The 16,452-nt window shown below is 46.5% G+C and overlaps 1 protein-coding gene across 4 annotated transcripts in view; it reads right to left on the bottom strand.

The window, feature by feature from the left end:
- LOC121279052 (junctophilin-1-like) overlaps positions 1-16,452 on the bottom strand; it is a 181,194-nt gene that overhangs the window by 9,313 nt on the left and 155,429 nt on the right. Inside the window, exon 4 of one of the 4 annotated variants that reach the window (XM_041189877.1) lies at positions 4,555-4,739. The exons of the other annotated variants lie outside the window; for them this stretch is intronic. Coding sequence (XP_041045811.1) covers positions 4,681-4,739 — 59 coding nt within the window. The 3' untranslated portion in view covers positions 4,555-4,680. Of the gene's footprint in view, positions 1-4,554; positions 4,740-16,452 lie in introns of those variants that run through there. 4 annotated transcript variants of the gene reach the window in all.

Raw genomic sequence — 16,452 nt, 5'->3', positions numbered from 1 at the left:
ACAATGAGGTTCCCGCGTCTGATAGCTGACGATGGGGGTGAATGTGGCCCGCTGTCAACGGGCCTAGCGGACGATCTCAAATTGGTTTCACAACGTTGCGAAATCGATTTCTGGTCTTCTTGCCATCTTGTCCACTCATATTGCTGAGCACGCCCTACGCAAGCAGGCACGGAAAATTCCATCCTTAGAATCATAGGCCGGAATTCTCCCATCCCACCCATGGTGGGTTTTGTGGTAGGCAGGAGCAGAGAATCAGCAGGAGGCAAAAAGTCACAAATCCGCTGTCGTAAAAACAAGTCGCAATCCTCCCGATGGTGCGTTCGTAGTGGGTCAGTTATCCCGCCGATTAGCTGTGCGAATGCCATTTGCATTTATTAGCATGTCATAAATGCTCATTAAAACAGCTGCTCACCAGAATTTTGTCACGCCTTCCAAACTTCCTTCCTCCATGGCGTGATCATGCTCATACTGACCCTGTGCAGCCTCCTGAGGGAAATTATGCCGGCCTCAAACCGGTTTGAAAAAGGAATGGTGCACACTAGTCGGACTTCAGTTCACTGGTAACTTTGAAGTGCGTGGAACATACCTGTCACAGCGCTGCGCCAGTCTGGCCGTGTTGAACGCCACTCTGCTGGGGCTGTAGGGTTGGATTGCTCCTTCTCTTTGCTTTCATTGTCCCAAGGAACACCGCTGTGCTGCGGTACTAATGCAGGCCTCCACTTTCAGACACTAGCACTTCAACTCGGGATGGGCTGTGAGGTGAGGGGTCGGGTTGACAAACACGATGGGGGTAACAGGGAGGGAAGGCTGTGGAATGGCAGTGAGACAGAAGGATGAACACTATGGGGGCCTTTCTGGGGTCACTCCCTAACCTCTTGTTGCTGCAGGAGTCTGCTTAGAAAGAGAGGGAGATCTCCTTGTGATGAAAGCCACTAAAAGCCAATGGCTTCATGAGCCACTGTTGAAGAGTTACTCAGAACTTGGTGGCTTCATATCACAAACGCTGCATCTCAAGAGTAACAAATAGGAATGTAGAATTCGGGAATACAGGCAATAGTGAGAGAGACATGGTTGTATCATTTATGGCATTCCTTCAATGAAGGCCCTGTTCACCAGATGTGACATTCCTAATTGGCCAAAGGTCACCCGCTCATTGACCATGAGCAACTGATTGGTCATTAATATGCCACAGCAGGGATTGAGGCACAGAGCTAGGTTAGGTCACTCATCTCACTTAAACTTTAGCATCTCACGCAGGGCTCAAGATGTTACATATCTGCGATGCCATCTTGGTCACCTGATGTGTGTGCTAGTGCCTCAGGGACAAGGTGGCATCAGCCACCACGCAAGTAGGGCAGGAAAAGCTATGGACCCTTACAGTCTCCAAACATGTCATCCTCTGAGCTTCGCTTTCTTGGCTTTGAATCATTAATGTCTTCAATGTTTCTTTCAGAGAGAAGGCAAAACCACAAAGGAATCCAGGGCTCAATGCTGCCTTTGTCAGGGTCCTAATGCAATGGAGGAGACAAAGAAGGGAGAGGTGACTCCGTGCGCAGCTCCAGCAGGATGGATGTGGTCAAACAGAGCCACAGCATGAACAGGAGAGTCAGGAGGAGATACCTAGACAACGTAGGTGACTCTCCAGGCTGAAAGTTTAACATCCAAGGGTCTCCTATTTACAGATGAGTGAGAGGCAATGCTATACATGTCTACACTTGTCCTGAGCTCTGGTACATCACATATGCCACATTCTTTGTGAAGACCTGACACCATGTGGAGTTGGAGGGTATCCCCTGCCATTGGCTTTGAAGGTGACCACAGCACTCAATTTCTTGGCCTCTGGTTCTTTCCAAGGATCAACAGGTGACCTGTGTAGCCACACTCAGTCAACAAAATATCGATGCATAAAGGAGGTCACAGATGTCCTTCACAGGGATGTCCATCATTATATCAGGTTTGCTCTGGATGAAGGTACCACCACCTCAGGCTTCCCAAGTGTGCAAGGTGCAATAGACTGCACCCATGTGGCTATACGGGCTCCATGGCAGCAACCCCATTTGTTTATAAACCACAAGGGCTATCATTCCATCAATGTGCAACTGGTGTGTGATCACTGGAAGCAAATACTGCACGTTTGTGTACGGTACCCTGGGAGTTGCCATGACTCCTACATCCTGAGTCGCTTCCAGGGGTCTGAGATTTTCAAGGGGCCATTACATCTGCAGGGATGGCTGTTTGGGGATAAGGGGTACCCACAGAAGTGCTGGCTAATGACACCACTCTCAGAGTCATTCCGAGGATAGGTACAACGCTGCTCACAGCTCCACACGCTCCCTTATAGAGCAGACCATATGGCTTCTGAAGATGTGTTTCAGTGGCTTGGGCTGCTCAGGTGGCTCAGCCCAAAACATTCCTGAAAGGGTTTCCCGCATCATCGCAGTGTGTTATGCCCTTCACAATCTGGCTATACGAAGAGATGAACCCCTGCCAGAGGGTGACCTGGAGGAGGATAAGAGCTGATCAGAGGATGAAGATCCATAGGCCAGGAACCTCAGGAAGCTGCAGAGGGTCAGTATGAGCATGGTTAGCCATGGAGGAAGAAAGACATGGGAGACGTGCTCGTGATACATTAATTGCTGATAGGTTCCAGGAAGAGTAAAGTCAAGTGAGGGAATATGGCCACATCTCCGCTAGCCCTCAATGTCATTTTCTTTCAACTCAGGGGATGTCCACCCACTTGCAGCGAGAATGAGTCCCACATTTACACTTGCCTCATGAATTGCCAGGCCATTATCTTTGCTTTGGTCCACGGGGCCCTGTGAGTGAGCTCACTCTGGGAACTGACAGCCCACTTAGGAGCAAGAGCGATGTGAGAAAAGACTTAAAGCCTTCGCCGCCTTCTAATGATGCAAACACTGCTGCGACTGAGATGTGGCCATGCCTAGGGGTCTCTTCATCCTATGTCTTTTCTTCTGCCGCTATCATTGAGGAGACACAAATGCCGCTAGATTATCAATGCTGATGAGCTGCCCTTGCTCAATGGTGTTCTTTGAGGAAGAAGGGTTAGAAATACTTACACACTTCCAATAAAGATTTAAACACATCTCCCTGACATCACACAAGTGGTGAGTATACTAGTTCAACTAAGGATGACATTACAGGAATGTGAATCTCACAATGGGACACTACTACAGTTTTATGGACCTGATTTTCTAGACAGGTTTCTCATTAGAAACACTGAACTTCATTAACAGGCTGCAGCAGCAGTTACATGCTTCCATCAAGCTCTAAAACTAGAAGAACTCCCATTCTAAGGTTCCCCATGCTTACAGCTGATTCATTCAAACCTTCATGTGACACTACACAACACAATAAGTCCTAAAGTTATAGTCGCTGCTTCCTTAAAGCTACAATTACTACAACACTGAGTGGCAGGAAGGCTACACCTCAAAATAAGATGATTCCAAAATATAAAATCACAACACCTTCAGATGACATTCACATAACCATCAAATGTATTAACAAAATGAAATTTATTTACATGTCTAGCATACCCAAGACCCAAAAGTGACATCAATTTTTCTTAACTTTCCTAGCTCTAGTGCTACGCCTGGATGCAGCCCCAACATCCCAGCAGAGGTGGAGGCAGCCTGTTGACTGCTACGTCCTCTGTGATGACCTTGGCAGATGTCGTCTGGTGGCCTGTGGCCTGCAGGGCTCCGGCCTGATAAGAGTCATCTGCTCAGGGGCTGAAGCGCCCTTGCTAGCCTGAGAACCTGGAGCAGATGGGGTCACAGTCAGAGGGGGTTGTGAGCAGCTGCACACCCTTGGAGTGTCCTGAGGGGAGGCCCCCGGGGAGTCTGGCTGATGCTCATCTTCCCTGTGGGCGCCCGAGGGCCCCACCCTGACTCCTGTAAGAGATGGTGCATCTGGAGGGGGATCAAGGTGCCTCGTCCCCATGTCGCCTACATCCTGTGGTGCCCACCATGGAGTGCAGGGCCGAGTGCAAATCCAGCAAGACCTGTTGGACCAAGGTGTCAGTGGTGGTTGCCAGCCTTCCCATGGTGACTTCAAGGTGCCCGCTAGTCGTAGCCACGACATCAGGCAGAACGCAGACGGATTCTCCATTGTTTGCTCTAGTCTGCTGAGTGACTGCTGAATCTTTGCCTGATGTTCCGTCTCCTGTCATTGCATCTCCAGCACAGATTTGGCAGCCGCTTCCAGAGGTTCATCACTTGACTCGGACCGAGTGGGTGGCTGCCCTCCGATTGCTTCGGGGACGTGTTAGTGAGGTGTTTCCCAGAAAGTGAGCCCGAGCCTAATCTACAGCTGTGTCCCACCGAAGTATGTGTCTCTGAGCTGGTGGAGGGTGTTTGTGAGTGCCATGACGGTTCTTCCAGAGCTTCCTCCTGGATGAAGTCTGGGGGTTCACACTGGTGGTGCTGGACTGGCTTGGGGGCCCCGATCTGCTGGTGCCTAGAAAACAGAGTTTCAGTTAATGAGCGTGAGCTAGATAAGACTGCATGTGACTCACTGTGAATGTCAGGATTTGATGAAGTGGTAGAGCTGTGATCTGTCCTGGTTTGGTGGGAGAGGCTGTTCTCCCCTTCCCCACAGGAGGGATCCCTGTCCTCCCTAGCCAGCTCGGCTGCAGCCTCCTCACACTCAGTGATGGCAATGTTATTGGCCGTCCCTCTCCCGGTCTGCACTCTCTTGCACCTGTTGTGCGCCAGTTTGGCCTGTATGAAGAAGAAAGAAAGGCATGTGATGAGAAGGGATGGAGCAGAGGTTGGATGAGATGTCCCCTATGTGGTGAGCCCTCCCCAGAAGGGTCAGTGTGAGCAACATGATGGATGGGATGGTGGTGATGTGAAAGTCTCGGTGAGAGAATGAGTGTTGATATATGTCCCCCGCTAATGGTTGTGTGAGATCCCTGAAGAGAGTAGCTGTTTGAGTGCATGATGCCATGACGAGAGTTTGATATGAAGGGAGTTGAAGGATGACTTACCCTGGCGGAGTGGATAAGATCATTCATCCTCTTCCTGCACTAGGTGGCATTTAGGGTGCAATTACCAGCCACTCTGATCTGCTCTGCGATGGCCTCCCAGTCCAGAGAGATGAGGCTGCTGCATTTCCTGCAGCCATCCCTGGGCTAGTGTGCATGCCTTTGTGCCTGCACCCCTCTGATTAAGGCCTGGAGGGTGAAGTGGGGTGCTGCCTTCCTGTTCAGGCTCTTGGCCTTCCTCTTCTGGCTGCCAGACATCTCTGGTGGGCTGGAGGGAGTGAGATTGTGTGTTGGACTGGCCTTTAAATATGGTGCTCAGATCTTCGAACCCACCAGCCGACAGAGGCCTCACGAATCAACTCCTGACTTGCCAGGTGATTCGGACTGATACGCGCCTTGCATAATTAATGAGGCTCCAAGTGCAGAATCAGGTCTGAGTTCCTGCCGTTCCGGACTGAGAGGGGTGGCTGCTGCTGAAACCGCCCACTACTGTACTTAGTCTCATTTATGGAAAATTCCGCCCACAGAATCTCACAGCACAGAAGGCTGTTCAGCCATCATGCCTATGCATGAAAGAACAATTTAGTCCTATACCCCAGCTTTTTCCCATAACTCTGCAAGTTAATCCACTTCAAGGTCATATTCAATTGCCTTTTGCAATTTCCAATGGAATATTGCTGGCCCACGACCTCTGGTTACTGACCAACTTGTCAGGGGAAACAATGTCTCCCAACATGCTCTGTCAAAACTCCTCCTAATTTCGAATACCTCTATTAAATCTCCCATGAATCTTCTCTGATCTAAGGAGAACAATCTCACTTAACTGAGATTCCTGATCCATGGTACCATCCTAATAATCTCCTCTGTATTCTCTCCAGGGTTTTGGCATCCTTCTTAATGTGTGGTGCCCAGAATTGTACACAATACTCCAGCTGAGGCCTAACACAAGCTTCCTTAGCCTGGACTCTCGCGAAGTCTGCACCTTATCTAAAATGGTGTCGGTGCACTGAATCCAGAAGTCGTGCTCCCATATCCAGCATCTACCATTTTTGCCGGACAGGGAAATGGATTTTGCACAAACGAGGTTCAGAGAGGCATCAGCACATTTAAAAGTGCAATTGCTTTCAATCAGAAGTGATGTTCGTCAGAGATTTCCAGAACACAACTCGTGGGACTTGCGACTTTGGGCAACAGTGTAAACCTAGCAGAGAAGTCAGGTACCCTTTTGGAGAGTGCAGAAAATTTCATTTAGTGCCACAGAAGTTTAACAATTTAAAACACAGATATGTGACTGACATCCAAGGGAGGTGGAGGGTGGTGCCTGTGGCCTTGGAAGGGCATATATTTTTGGCCCTTCTGACTCGGGCAATAAGGTGGGAGGAAGAAGAGTAAGGGGACAAGTGCACAACACAGCAAAGAATTTGCAAAATGGGGATGGCACTTTCGCACACTTGCACCATAGAGGATGTGGGTGGGGGCAACATGCGGCCAGAAGGAGGGGACAAGGCCAGGAGTTGGAGGTAGTGCAGTGTGCATCTGACAGAAGGGCAACAAGGTTTTATCCTGGGGTAAAGGTATACTGAGTGGAGGGCATGTCTGAATATGACAGAAAACATGCAGAAGACGGCTCTGGTTACAGAGATAGGTGCCATGATGCAACAAGATCTGACACCACAGTCTCCCGATCTGTACGCCCTGCCAGTGGCACTTAAGGTCACAGTGGCTCTGAATTTTATGCTGCCAGCTCCTTCCAATGGTCAGCTGCAGACCTCTGCAGACCATCATAGTCAGCTGCACACAGATGCATCGAGGCATAGACACCCTCCATGCTCAGGTGGGGAGCCTATAAACTTCCTATTGGATGTGGAGTCACAGACCCAGAGGGCCAGGGGATTAGCCGAAGTAGCAGGCTTCCTTAAAGTCCAGGGGGCTATCGACTGCACCCATGTTGCCATCAGGACACAAAGTCATCAACCTGACACCATTATCAACAGGAAATCCTTCCACTCCCCGCATGCAGATGGTATGTGACCACACCAAGGTGTTCCAGAACGTCTGTGCATAGGACCCTGGAAGCTGCCACAATTCATTTATCCTGAGGAATTCACAAGTGTCTCAGATTTTTCAGGCACCAACACAGGTCTGTCCTTGGCTTCTGGGAGACAAAGGATATCTCACAAGGAGGTGGATGATGATCCTCCTTTAGGCAGCCGCAAATGAAGCCCAAACGGCACTACAACACCAGCTGTGTGCTAACCTGCAACACCAATAGAGCAGGGTTTTGGCATCCTGAAGATGCGCTTTAGGTACCTTGATTGTCCTGGAGGAGCAGCATAGTATTTCTCTGTAAGGGCCTCCAAAATAGTCATCATATGCTACACACTCCACAATGTGGTGCAGTGGAGGAGCCTACAACCACAGGAGACAGAAGCCACCCCCATTGCTAAAACATCTGAGGAATAGGACAATGAGGAAGATGAGGAGCAGGAGGAGGAGGCCCCTGTTGAAGGTCATGAAGCTGACACTGAGGGGGAAGAAGAGGGCAGCAATGGGAGGCCAGCTGAGGGGGAGGCCCATAAATTCCAGTTCTGTTATTTCATCAAAGAACTTAAAACAGGTTAAGTAGATCTGCCTTCAATAAATCCGTGCTGACTATCTTTTATTATCCCAAGCTTCGCCAAATGAAAATTAATTTTGTCCTTGACAATCATCTTTAGTTGTTTTCCCATTTATATTAAGACCAATTGGCCTGTAGTTATTCATTTTATCCAGGTTTATCCATTTATCGAACAGGGGTGTAACATTTACAATCCTCAGTCTTCCATCATCACTCCAATATCCAAGGAGAAACCTAGGATGCATCCAATCTAGACAGGGTGACGTGTCAACCTCCTTTCTATCTATTTTTCTCCTTTCCAATGTCTTTACTCTCCACATCTCTACTCTGACATCATAAGACGAATAAACACACTCATTCAGTACCTCAGTCATAGCCTCTGCCTTTACAGGATTTCCTTTTTTGGTCCCTATTCAGCTCTACCATTCCTTTAATTATTCTTTTACTTCTATATGTTCATGAAAAAATGTTGGGTCCCCTTTTATGCAACCTGATCTTTTCTCATTTTTTTTTGCCCTTCTTCTATCATTCAATTTCCCCTGCAATTTCTGTAGTCAGCCTAGTTTTTTGATTGTGTTCTATACCTGATATTTGTTTAATTTTAACTTTATTTCCTTTGTTATCCAGGGATCTTCAGCTTTGGATGCTCCATCAGATTTGGCTATGGAAATATGCTTGGTTTGTATCTGAACTATCTTCAGCTTGAAGGCCAACACCAATGCTCATTTTCTGTTTTCCTGGTCGGTTTTTGTTTCTAGTCCACCTGTGCTAGATCTCTTCTCAGATAACTGAAGTTGGCTCTCTAGGAGTGGACAAAGGCCATATGGCCCTTTGAGCCTGCTCCGCCATTCAACAAGATCACAGTTGATCTTCTATCTCAACTTCACCATCCCACACTATCTCCGTATCTCTTAATTCCATTAGCAACCAAAACTCAAGCTCTTCCTTGAGTTTAATGACTGAGCATTCACAGCTCTCTAGGGTACAGAATTTCCATTGAGTAATAAAATTTCTCCTCATCTCAGTCCTAAACATTCAACCCCTTATTATGAGACTGTGACCCCATGTTCTAAACTTCCCAGCCAGGAGGAATATCCTCTCAGCATCTACACACAGATTTGTTACAGGGCAGAAAGAGGCCATTCGGTCCATCATATCTGCACCAGCTCTCCGAATGAGCACTTCACCTAGTGCCATGCTCCTGCCTTCTCCCTGTAAACCTGCAGATTGTTTCTTTCCAAATAATCATCTAAATCTCTCTTGAATGCCTTGATTGAACCTGCCTCCACCACACTCTCAGGCAGTGCATTCTGGACTCGAAGCACTCTCTGTGTGAAAAGATTTTGCTCAAATCGCTTTAGCTTCTTTTGCCAATTATTTTAAATCTGTGCCCTCTTGTCCTCGATCCTTTCATGAGTGGGAACAGTTTCCCCCTATGGACTCTGTTCACGTCCCTCATGATTTTGAATACTTCTATCAAATCTTCTCTCAGCCTTCTTTTCTCCAAGGAAAAGAGTCGCAAATTCTTCAATCTATCTTCATAACTGAAATTTCTCATCCCTAAAACCATTCGCATAAACCTCTGCTGCACTCTCTCCAATGCCTTCACATCCTTCCTAAAATGTGGTGCCAGAACTGTACACAGTACTTCAGCTGAGGTTCAACTATTATCTTACACAAGTTCAACTCAACCTCCTTGCTCTTGTACTCTCTGTACCTATTAATAAAGCCTATGATAATGTATGCTTTATTAACTGCTCTCTCAAATTGTCCTGCCACTTTCAATATAAATCAAGGTTCCTCTGCTTCTGCAGTCCCTTTAGAGTAGTCCCCTTTATTTTATATAGTCTCTACATCTTTTTCCTACCAAAATGTATCACCTCACATTTCTCCACAATGAACTTCACCTACCACCTATGCATCCATCCTAACAAATTGTTGGTGTCCTTTTGAAGTTCTACACCATCCTCCTCGCAGTTTACAATGATTCCATGTTTTGTATCATTTGCAAATTTTGAAATTGTCCCAAGTACACCAAGGTCTAGGTCATTATTATATATTAGGAAAAGAAAGGGTCCCAGTACCAACCCCTGAGGAACTCCACCAGAAACCTTCCTCCAGTCCAAAAAATATCCATTATCTGAAGAAGGGTCATACGGACTCGAAACGTTAACTTTGTTTCTCTCTCCACAGATGCTGTCAGACCTGCTGAGTTTTTCCAGCATTTCCTGTTCTTGATCCATTACTCTTTTCTGTTGCTCAGCCAATTTCATATCCATGTTGCTTCTGTCCCTTTTATTCTATGAGCTTTGCTCATTAGTCTGTTGTGCAGCACTGTATCAAATGCCTTTTAGAAGTCTATATACACCACATTCAACAGCATTTCCCTCATCAACCCTCTCTGTTACCTCTGAAAAATTCCAGCAAGTTAGTTAAACAAAATTTTCCCATAAGAAATCCATGCTGGCTCTCCTTAATTAACCTGCAATTGTCTATGTGGCTATTAATTCTGTCCCGATTTATAGTTTCTAGAAGCTTCCCCATCACTGAAGTTAAATTGACTGGTCTGCTGTTGCTGGGCTTATCCTTACACCCTTTTTTGAACAATGCTTGCAATTCTCTCGTCCTCTGGCACGATCTGAGTCTAAGGAAGACTGAAAAATTACGGCCGGTGCCTCCACAATTTTCCACTCTCACTTCCCTTGGATGCATCGCATCTGGTCCTGGTTCCCTGTCAACTTTAAGTACAGACAGCTGATTCAATACCTCCTCTTTAGTGACTGAATTTCCTCCTCTTTCACCATGGCCTGGGTGGCATCTTGTTCCTTGGATAAAGACAGATGCAAAGTAATCATTTAATACCTCAGCTATGCTCCCTGCCTCCATGTTTAACCACTTTTTGGTCCCTAATCAGCCCTATTCCTCCTTTTACCACCCTTTTACTATTTATATGTCTATAGAAGATTTAAGGATTCCCTTTCATGTTAGCTGTCAGTCTATTTTCAAACTCCCACTTTGTTTTTCTTAATAGCTTTTTCATCTCCCCTGTGAACCGTCTGTATTCAGTATAGTTCTCAATTGCATTTTCCACCTGTCATAAGCACATATTTTCTTCTTTATCTTAATTTCTACCTCCTTTGTCATCCAGAGAGCTCTGGATTTGTTTGCCCTACCTTTCCCTCGAGGAAATATACCTTGGCTGTGCCCAAAACATCTCTTCTTTGAAGGTAGCCCATTGTTTAGCTATCGTTTTTCCTGCCAGCCTTTGGCTCCAATTTATTTGGCCCAGATCTGTTCTCACCCGACTGAAGTTGGCTTTCCCCCCAGTTAATTATTCATACTCTGCATTGTTAATTGTCCTTTCCATAGTTATCCTAAACCTTATAAGACAATGATCACTTCCCCTAAATGTTCTCCCACTGACACTTGATCTACTTGCGCACCTCATTCCCAAGAACCAGATCGAACAGTGCCTCCTTTCTCATTGGATTGGACACATACTGCTGTAGAAAATTCTCCTGAACACACTCTAGGAACTCTTTTCCCTCTCTGTCCTTTACACTACCACTTTTCCAGTCTATATTCAGGTAAAGTCTCCCATTATAACTACTTTATAATTTTGCACCTTGCTGTAATTTCCTTGGTTGTTTTTCAGATTGGAGGAAGGTTTGGAGTTCCTCAGAGGTCAGTGCTGGGACCTTTGCTCTTCCTGAGATATAATGACAAACTGTGGTGCGTAGGGCATGCTTTCAAAATTTGCAGATTATACAAAGATTGGAAATGTTGTCAACTGGATGGGGATAGTCTTGAACTTCAAAAGGACATAGATATGTTGGTGGATTGGGCAGACATGTGGCAGATGAAGTTAAATGCAGAGAAGTGTGAGGCGATTCATTTAGGCAGAAAAAATATGGTGAGACATTACAAAATAAAGGGAGAGCCTCTAAAGGAGGTGCAGGAACAGGGGGACCTCGGTGTATACATATATCGGTCATTGAAGATAGCAGGGCATGTTGAGAGCAGTTAATAAAACATATAGTATCTTAGGCTTTATTAATAAGGGCATTGAGTACAAGAGTAAGGAGGTCATGTTGAACTTGTATAAGACACTAGTTAGGCCTCATCTGGAGAATTGCGTCCAGTCCTGGGCACCATACTTGAGAAGGGATGTGAAGCCTTTGGAGAGAGTACAGAGGAGATTCACAAGAATGATTCCAGCTATAAAGAATTGTAGTTATGAGGATAGAATGGAGAGGTTGGGACTCGTTTCCTTGGAGAAAAGAAGGCTGAGAGGAGACTTTATAGAGGTTTTCAAGATCCTGAGGCATATGGACAGGGTAAATAGTGAGAAGCTGCTCCCACGCAAGAGAACATCAAGAACTAGAGGGCACAGATTCAAAATAGTTGGCAAAAAGAGTACATATGATGTGAGGAAATTTTTTTTCACCCAGAATGTGGTTGGAATCTGGAACAAACTATCTGAAAGGGTGGTGGAGGCAGGTACGATAGAGGAATTGAAAAGGGAATTGGATTGCTATCTGAAGAGACAGAAGGTTAAGGGGATATGGCAGGAGAGTGGGACTAGGTGGAATGCTCTTTCAGAGAGCCAGTGCAGACTTGATGTGCCGAATAGCCTCCTTCTGCACTGCAAAGATATTGTGAGATTTGTCCCTCTAAATTCTTTCCACTAGTTAATGGTCTATAGACTACACTGAGCAATATAATTGCACCTTTTTTGTCCCTTAGCTCTAGCCAAATCGATTCTGTCCTTGACTCCTTCTTCCTTGCCTATCTTTCCTGAACACCTTGCATCCACCCTATCAAGCTCCTGAAGAAATTTTTAAATTTCAACAAGATCACCTCTCATCCTTCTAAATTCTAGGGAACATAAGCCTAGTCTACTCAATCCCTCCCTATAGAGCAATCTATTCATCCCAGGTACCAATCAACTGAATCTTTGCTGTATCCCCTCCAAGGCAATTACATCTTTCCTTAGGTAAGGAGACCAAATCAGTGCACAATAATCCAGGTGTAGTCTCACCTAGGCCCGATACAATTGCAGTAAAACATCTTCACTCTTATATTTCAATCCCTTTTTAATAAAGACTTACATATAATTTTCTTTCTTAATTGCTCACTATAACTGTATGCTAACTTTTTGTGATTCATGCTCGGTGGCACCCAGATCCCTCTGAATGCAGACATTTCCCCTGTTCAACACCACCCCCCCCAAGTCTGTCACCATTTTCAAAAATACTTTGCCTCTCTATTTTCCTACACACTACACACTTTGCTACATTTTATTCCATCTGCCATGCTCTTGCCCATTCAGTCAACCTGTTGATATCCATTTGCAGCTTCTTTGCATGCTCTTCACAGGTTACTTTCCCATGTAACTTTACATGCCAGAAAATTTGCATTTTTTTCTCATGTGTGTTCATGGGATGTGGGCTTCACTGGAAGTCTAGCATTTATTGCCCATTCCAAATTGCCCTTGAGAAGGTGGGTGAGTGGCCATCTTAAATCACTGTAGTCCATGTGGTGTTGGTAGCCCACAATGATGTGAGGGTCTTCCAGGATTTTGACCCAGTGACAATGAAGGAACTGCAATGTAGTTCCAAGTCAGGATGGTGTGCAGCTTGAAGGGGAACCTACAAGTGGTGGCGTTCCCATGTGTCCTCTGCCTTTGTCCTTCTAGGTGGAAGAAGTCGCAGATTTGACAGGTGCTATCCAAGGAGCCTTAATGAGTTGCTGCAGTGTAACTTCTAGATGGCACACAACCTGCACTGCACCCTGAGTGCACTGCACCCTGAGACTAAGTGCTGTCTCAGGGAGATTACTAACAGTCCAAAAAACTTTAAAAGTAGAAAAATTTAAAAATTATTAACATGTCCCCCTCATATGACAATGTCACACGAGCTGGGACATGTTAATAAATATCACATAAAATGTATTAAAGTTTTTAAAAATGGACATGAAACTTCATTCCGTCAGTGAATGAGATTTTATGTATTATCAGGAGCTTGCTGGGGCTCCTGGCCTGCCCACCAACCTGAAGGGTGGACGAGCAGGTCTTTAATTATCTTAATTATTCTGTCAATGGCCTCAATTGGTCAATGACAGGTCGGCGGGTGGACAGCTGATTTCGCTGTCCGCCCGCATTCCTAAAAATTTAAAGGGACCGGGATGACGTCAGGGGTTCCTCTCAACGTCATCCTGTGTCATTTTCCCGTTGGCGAGCGGGCCCTGCCCCCAAATCGCCGACGGGAAAATTCTGGCCTATGATACCATGGCCAGGATTTCCTGGTCGGTGGTTGGTGGGGCCCCACTCGCCAACGGAAAAATGACGAAGGATGACGTGGAACTTCCAACATCATCCCTCCTTATTTCAATTTTCAGGTCAGCGGGGGCGCAGCCGAATCAGGTGTGCACCTGCTGACCTGTCAACGGCCTATTGAGGCCATTGACAAAGTACTTGAGCTAGTTAATGGACCTGCCCATCTAACCTTAAGGTTGGCGGGCAGGCCAGGAGCCTGGCAGGCTTCAGAGAAAGCATTAAAACCTCATCCACGGGCAGGATGAGGTTTTAAGTAGGTTTTTAAAAATTTAATAAAACTAGCTAAAAGTGATGGACATGTCCCAACTCATGTGACACGCGAGGGAATTATTTTTTTTCTATTTTTAACATTTTTTTAATGTGGAGTTGATCTCCCTGTGGCAGCATTTAGCATGCGCGAAGGAGTGCACTCTCGACTCAGAGAATCCCACTCCCCCCCGCCACCCACAAAGGGAGCGCATAGCGCTTCCTGGCGGATGTCACGCTCAGCGGACATTAATTGGCCCGCCCGCGTAAAATGGCAGCTGATTGGAGGCGCGCCTTCAAGCACCCGCTCCAGAACTTCCCACTCGACGGGGGAAAATTCTGCCCTATGACTTAAGGGCCATTTACCACCCAGCCTAAATTTTCAGGCTGGCGGGGGAGGTCAGGGCAGGGTGGAAGGCTGGAGAGTGACCCTGCTCAAGCCTCAGGCAGGAAGTGTGTGTGTGTGTGTGTGGGGTTGGGGGGGGGGGGGGGGGGGGGGGGGAAGGAGAGTGGCACCTCCATCAATAGCCTCCTTCCACCGCCCCCCCCCCCCCCCCCCCCCCATCCCCACCAAACACCGCCTCCCCCCACGAAGTCTGGCCCTACAGGTGCTCCCTTCAGATTCTCTAACACCCCCAATCCATCTCTGCTCACCCCTGCCCTATTACCTCACACTTCTCCATCTGCATCTATCACTTGTCTGTCCATTCTGCTAATCCAACTACAAACTATTGAAATCTTTTACAGTCTACCTATTTGTAAAACCACCTGCTTTTGTGTCATTAGCAGATTTTAATATAATGCTCCTTGATGCCCAAGTCTAAATTATCTACATATATTGAGGATGGAAGTAGTCCCAACACTGATCTCTGGACATGAGTATAAACAACAGAAATAAAAGAAATGCAAATGTCATTTAGAATACATTAGAGAGTTGTTCCTATACAACTCTTTCCCCATTTGCAGATTTCTTCCTGAGAAACATGTGTGTGTGGCTCTCTTAACATGCTTGCTGATGGCAGTTGCAGGAGATCAGGTAGTATATAACATACAAGTTTTTGTTACATCAGAAAAAGCTGTGCTTTATCTTATTCTGATCTTTTTTTTGCAAAATCAAACAAGTTCTTTCAATTGTCTCCTTGAAGGGTCAGGGGTGGGGGGTTGGGCGGCAGGGAGGTGTTCGCAGTGATTTTCTATTGAAGGGACTTTGGCTTGCACAAAATGAGTGATTGGCCAATCTTGCTGTCCATCATAAACATTTTTAGAAGCTATAGACATTGGTGCATTCTGGGGCTGGTATTCTACCACGATATTGGATTTCCTCAGCTGTCAGTGATATGTTTGGGAGTCTGCAGCATTGTGGGAGAGATTCCAGAGGTGTGAAAGCATGGTGGGGCATACTGTGGCTAGAAGGTGGAGCTGTGACTTCCTGAAGTTTGTTTGGTTTGGGAGCAATTTCCTAGTCCTAAAATGATTTCTATGGCCAGGATTATATTTGAGGAAACGGGCTGCGCTGCCAGGCAGCTGGCCCAATCAGAGGGTTAGCTACTCAGCAGCACCACAGGGAGCAGTAGCCACTGTTGGGGCTGCAACTGGAGGACGAGTGTGCATCAATGGATATGTAGACTCAGAGTAAGGTTAGTGGCGTCTAGGGAGGCTGGGCCAGTCAGGCAGACCCAGCGAGAGAGGTAGCTAAGGGGAGCTGGTGCTATTCCAACAGAAGTGGCCACTGTCACTGAGGAGTCTATCCGTGGGTCATGCAGTGCCCAAAAAGTGTGCCCTCCCTGGAAAGTGCTGCCTCCCCTTGTTGCAGAGGGGCCCACTGCTGGTAAAATGCCAGCAGAGGCAGGGACAGGATCTGAACTGGCCACTTAATAGCTCAACTGGTCTCCAGGCAAGTGAGTCATCTACTACTGTTTAAGAACGGAGTGAGGCAAAAGACGGGAAATTACAGGCCGATTAACCTGACCTCGCTTGTTGGTAAGATTTTGGAGTGGGTTATTATGGATGAGATTTCAGAATACTTGTAAGTGCATGATAAAATAGGGCAAAGTCAGCATGGTTTCATCAAGGGGAGGTCATGCCTGACAAATCTGTTAGAATACTTTGAGGAGGTAATGAGTAGTATAGACAAAGGAGAGCCAATGGATGTTATCTTCTTGGACTTCCAGAAGGCCTTTGACAAGGTGCCGCTCTGGTCCTTCTCAGGATGGTGGCCGGTGACTAGTGGAGTTCCGCAGGGGTCAG

The sequence above is a fragment of the Carcharodon carcharias genome, chromosome 6 (genome assembly GCF_017639515.1).
Source record: "Carcharodon carcharias isolate sCarCar2 chromosome 6, sCarCar2.pri, whole genome shotgun sequence".
Classification (NCBI taxonomy): Eukaryota; Metazoa; Chordata; class Chondrichthyes; order Lamniformes; family Lamnidae; genus Carcharodon; species Carcharodon carcharias.
The sequence above is the reverse complement of the archived record's forward strand: the minus strand, read 5'-3'. Positions and strand labels throughout refer to the sequence as shown.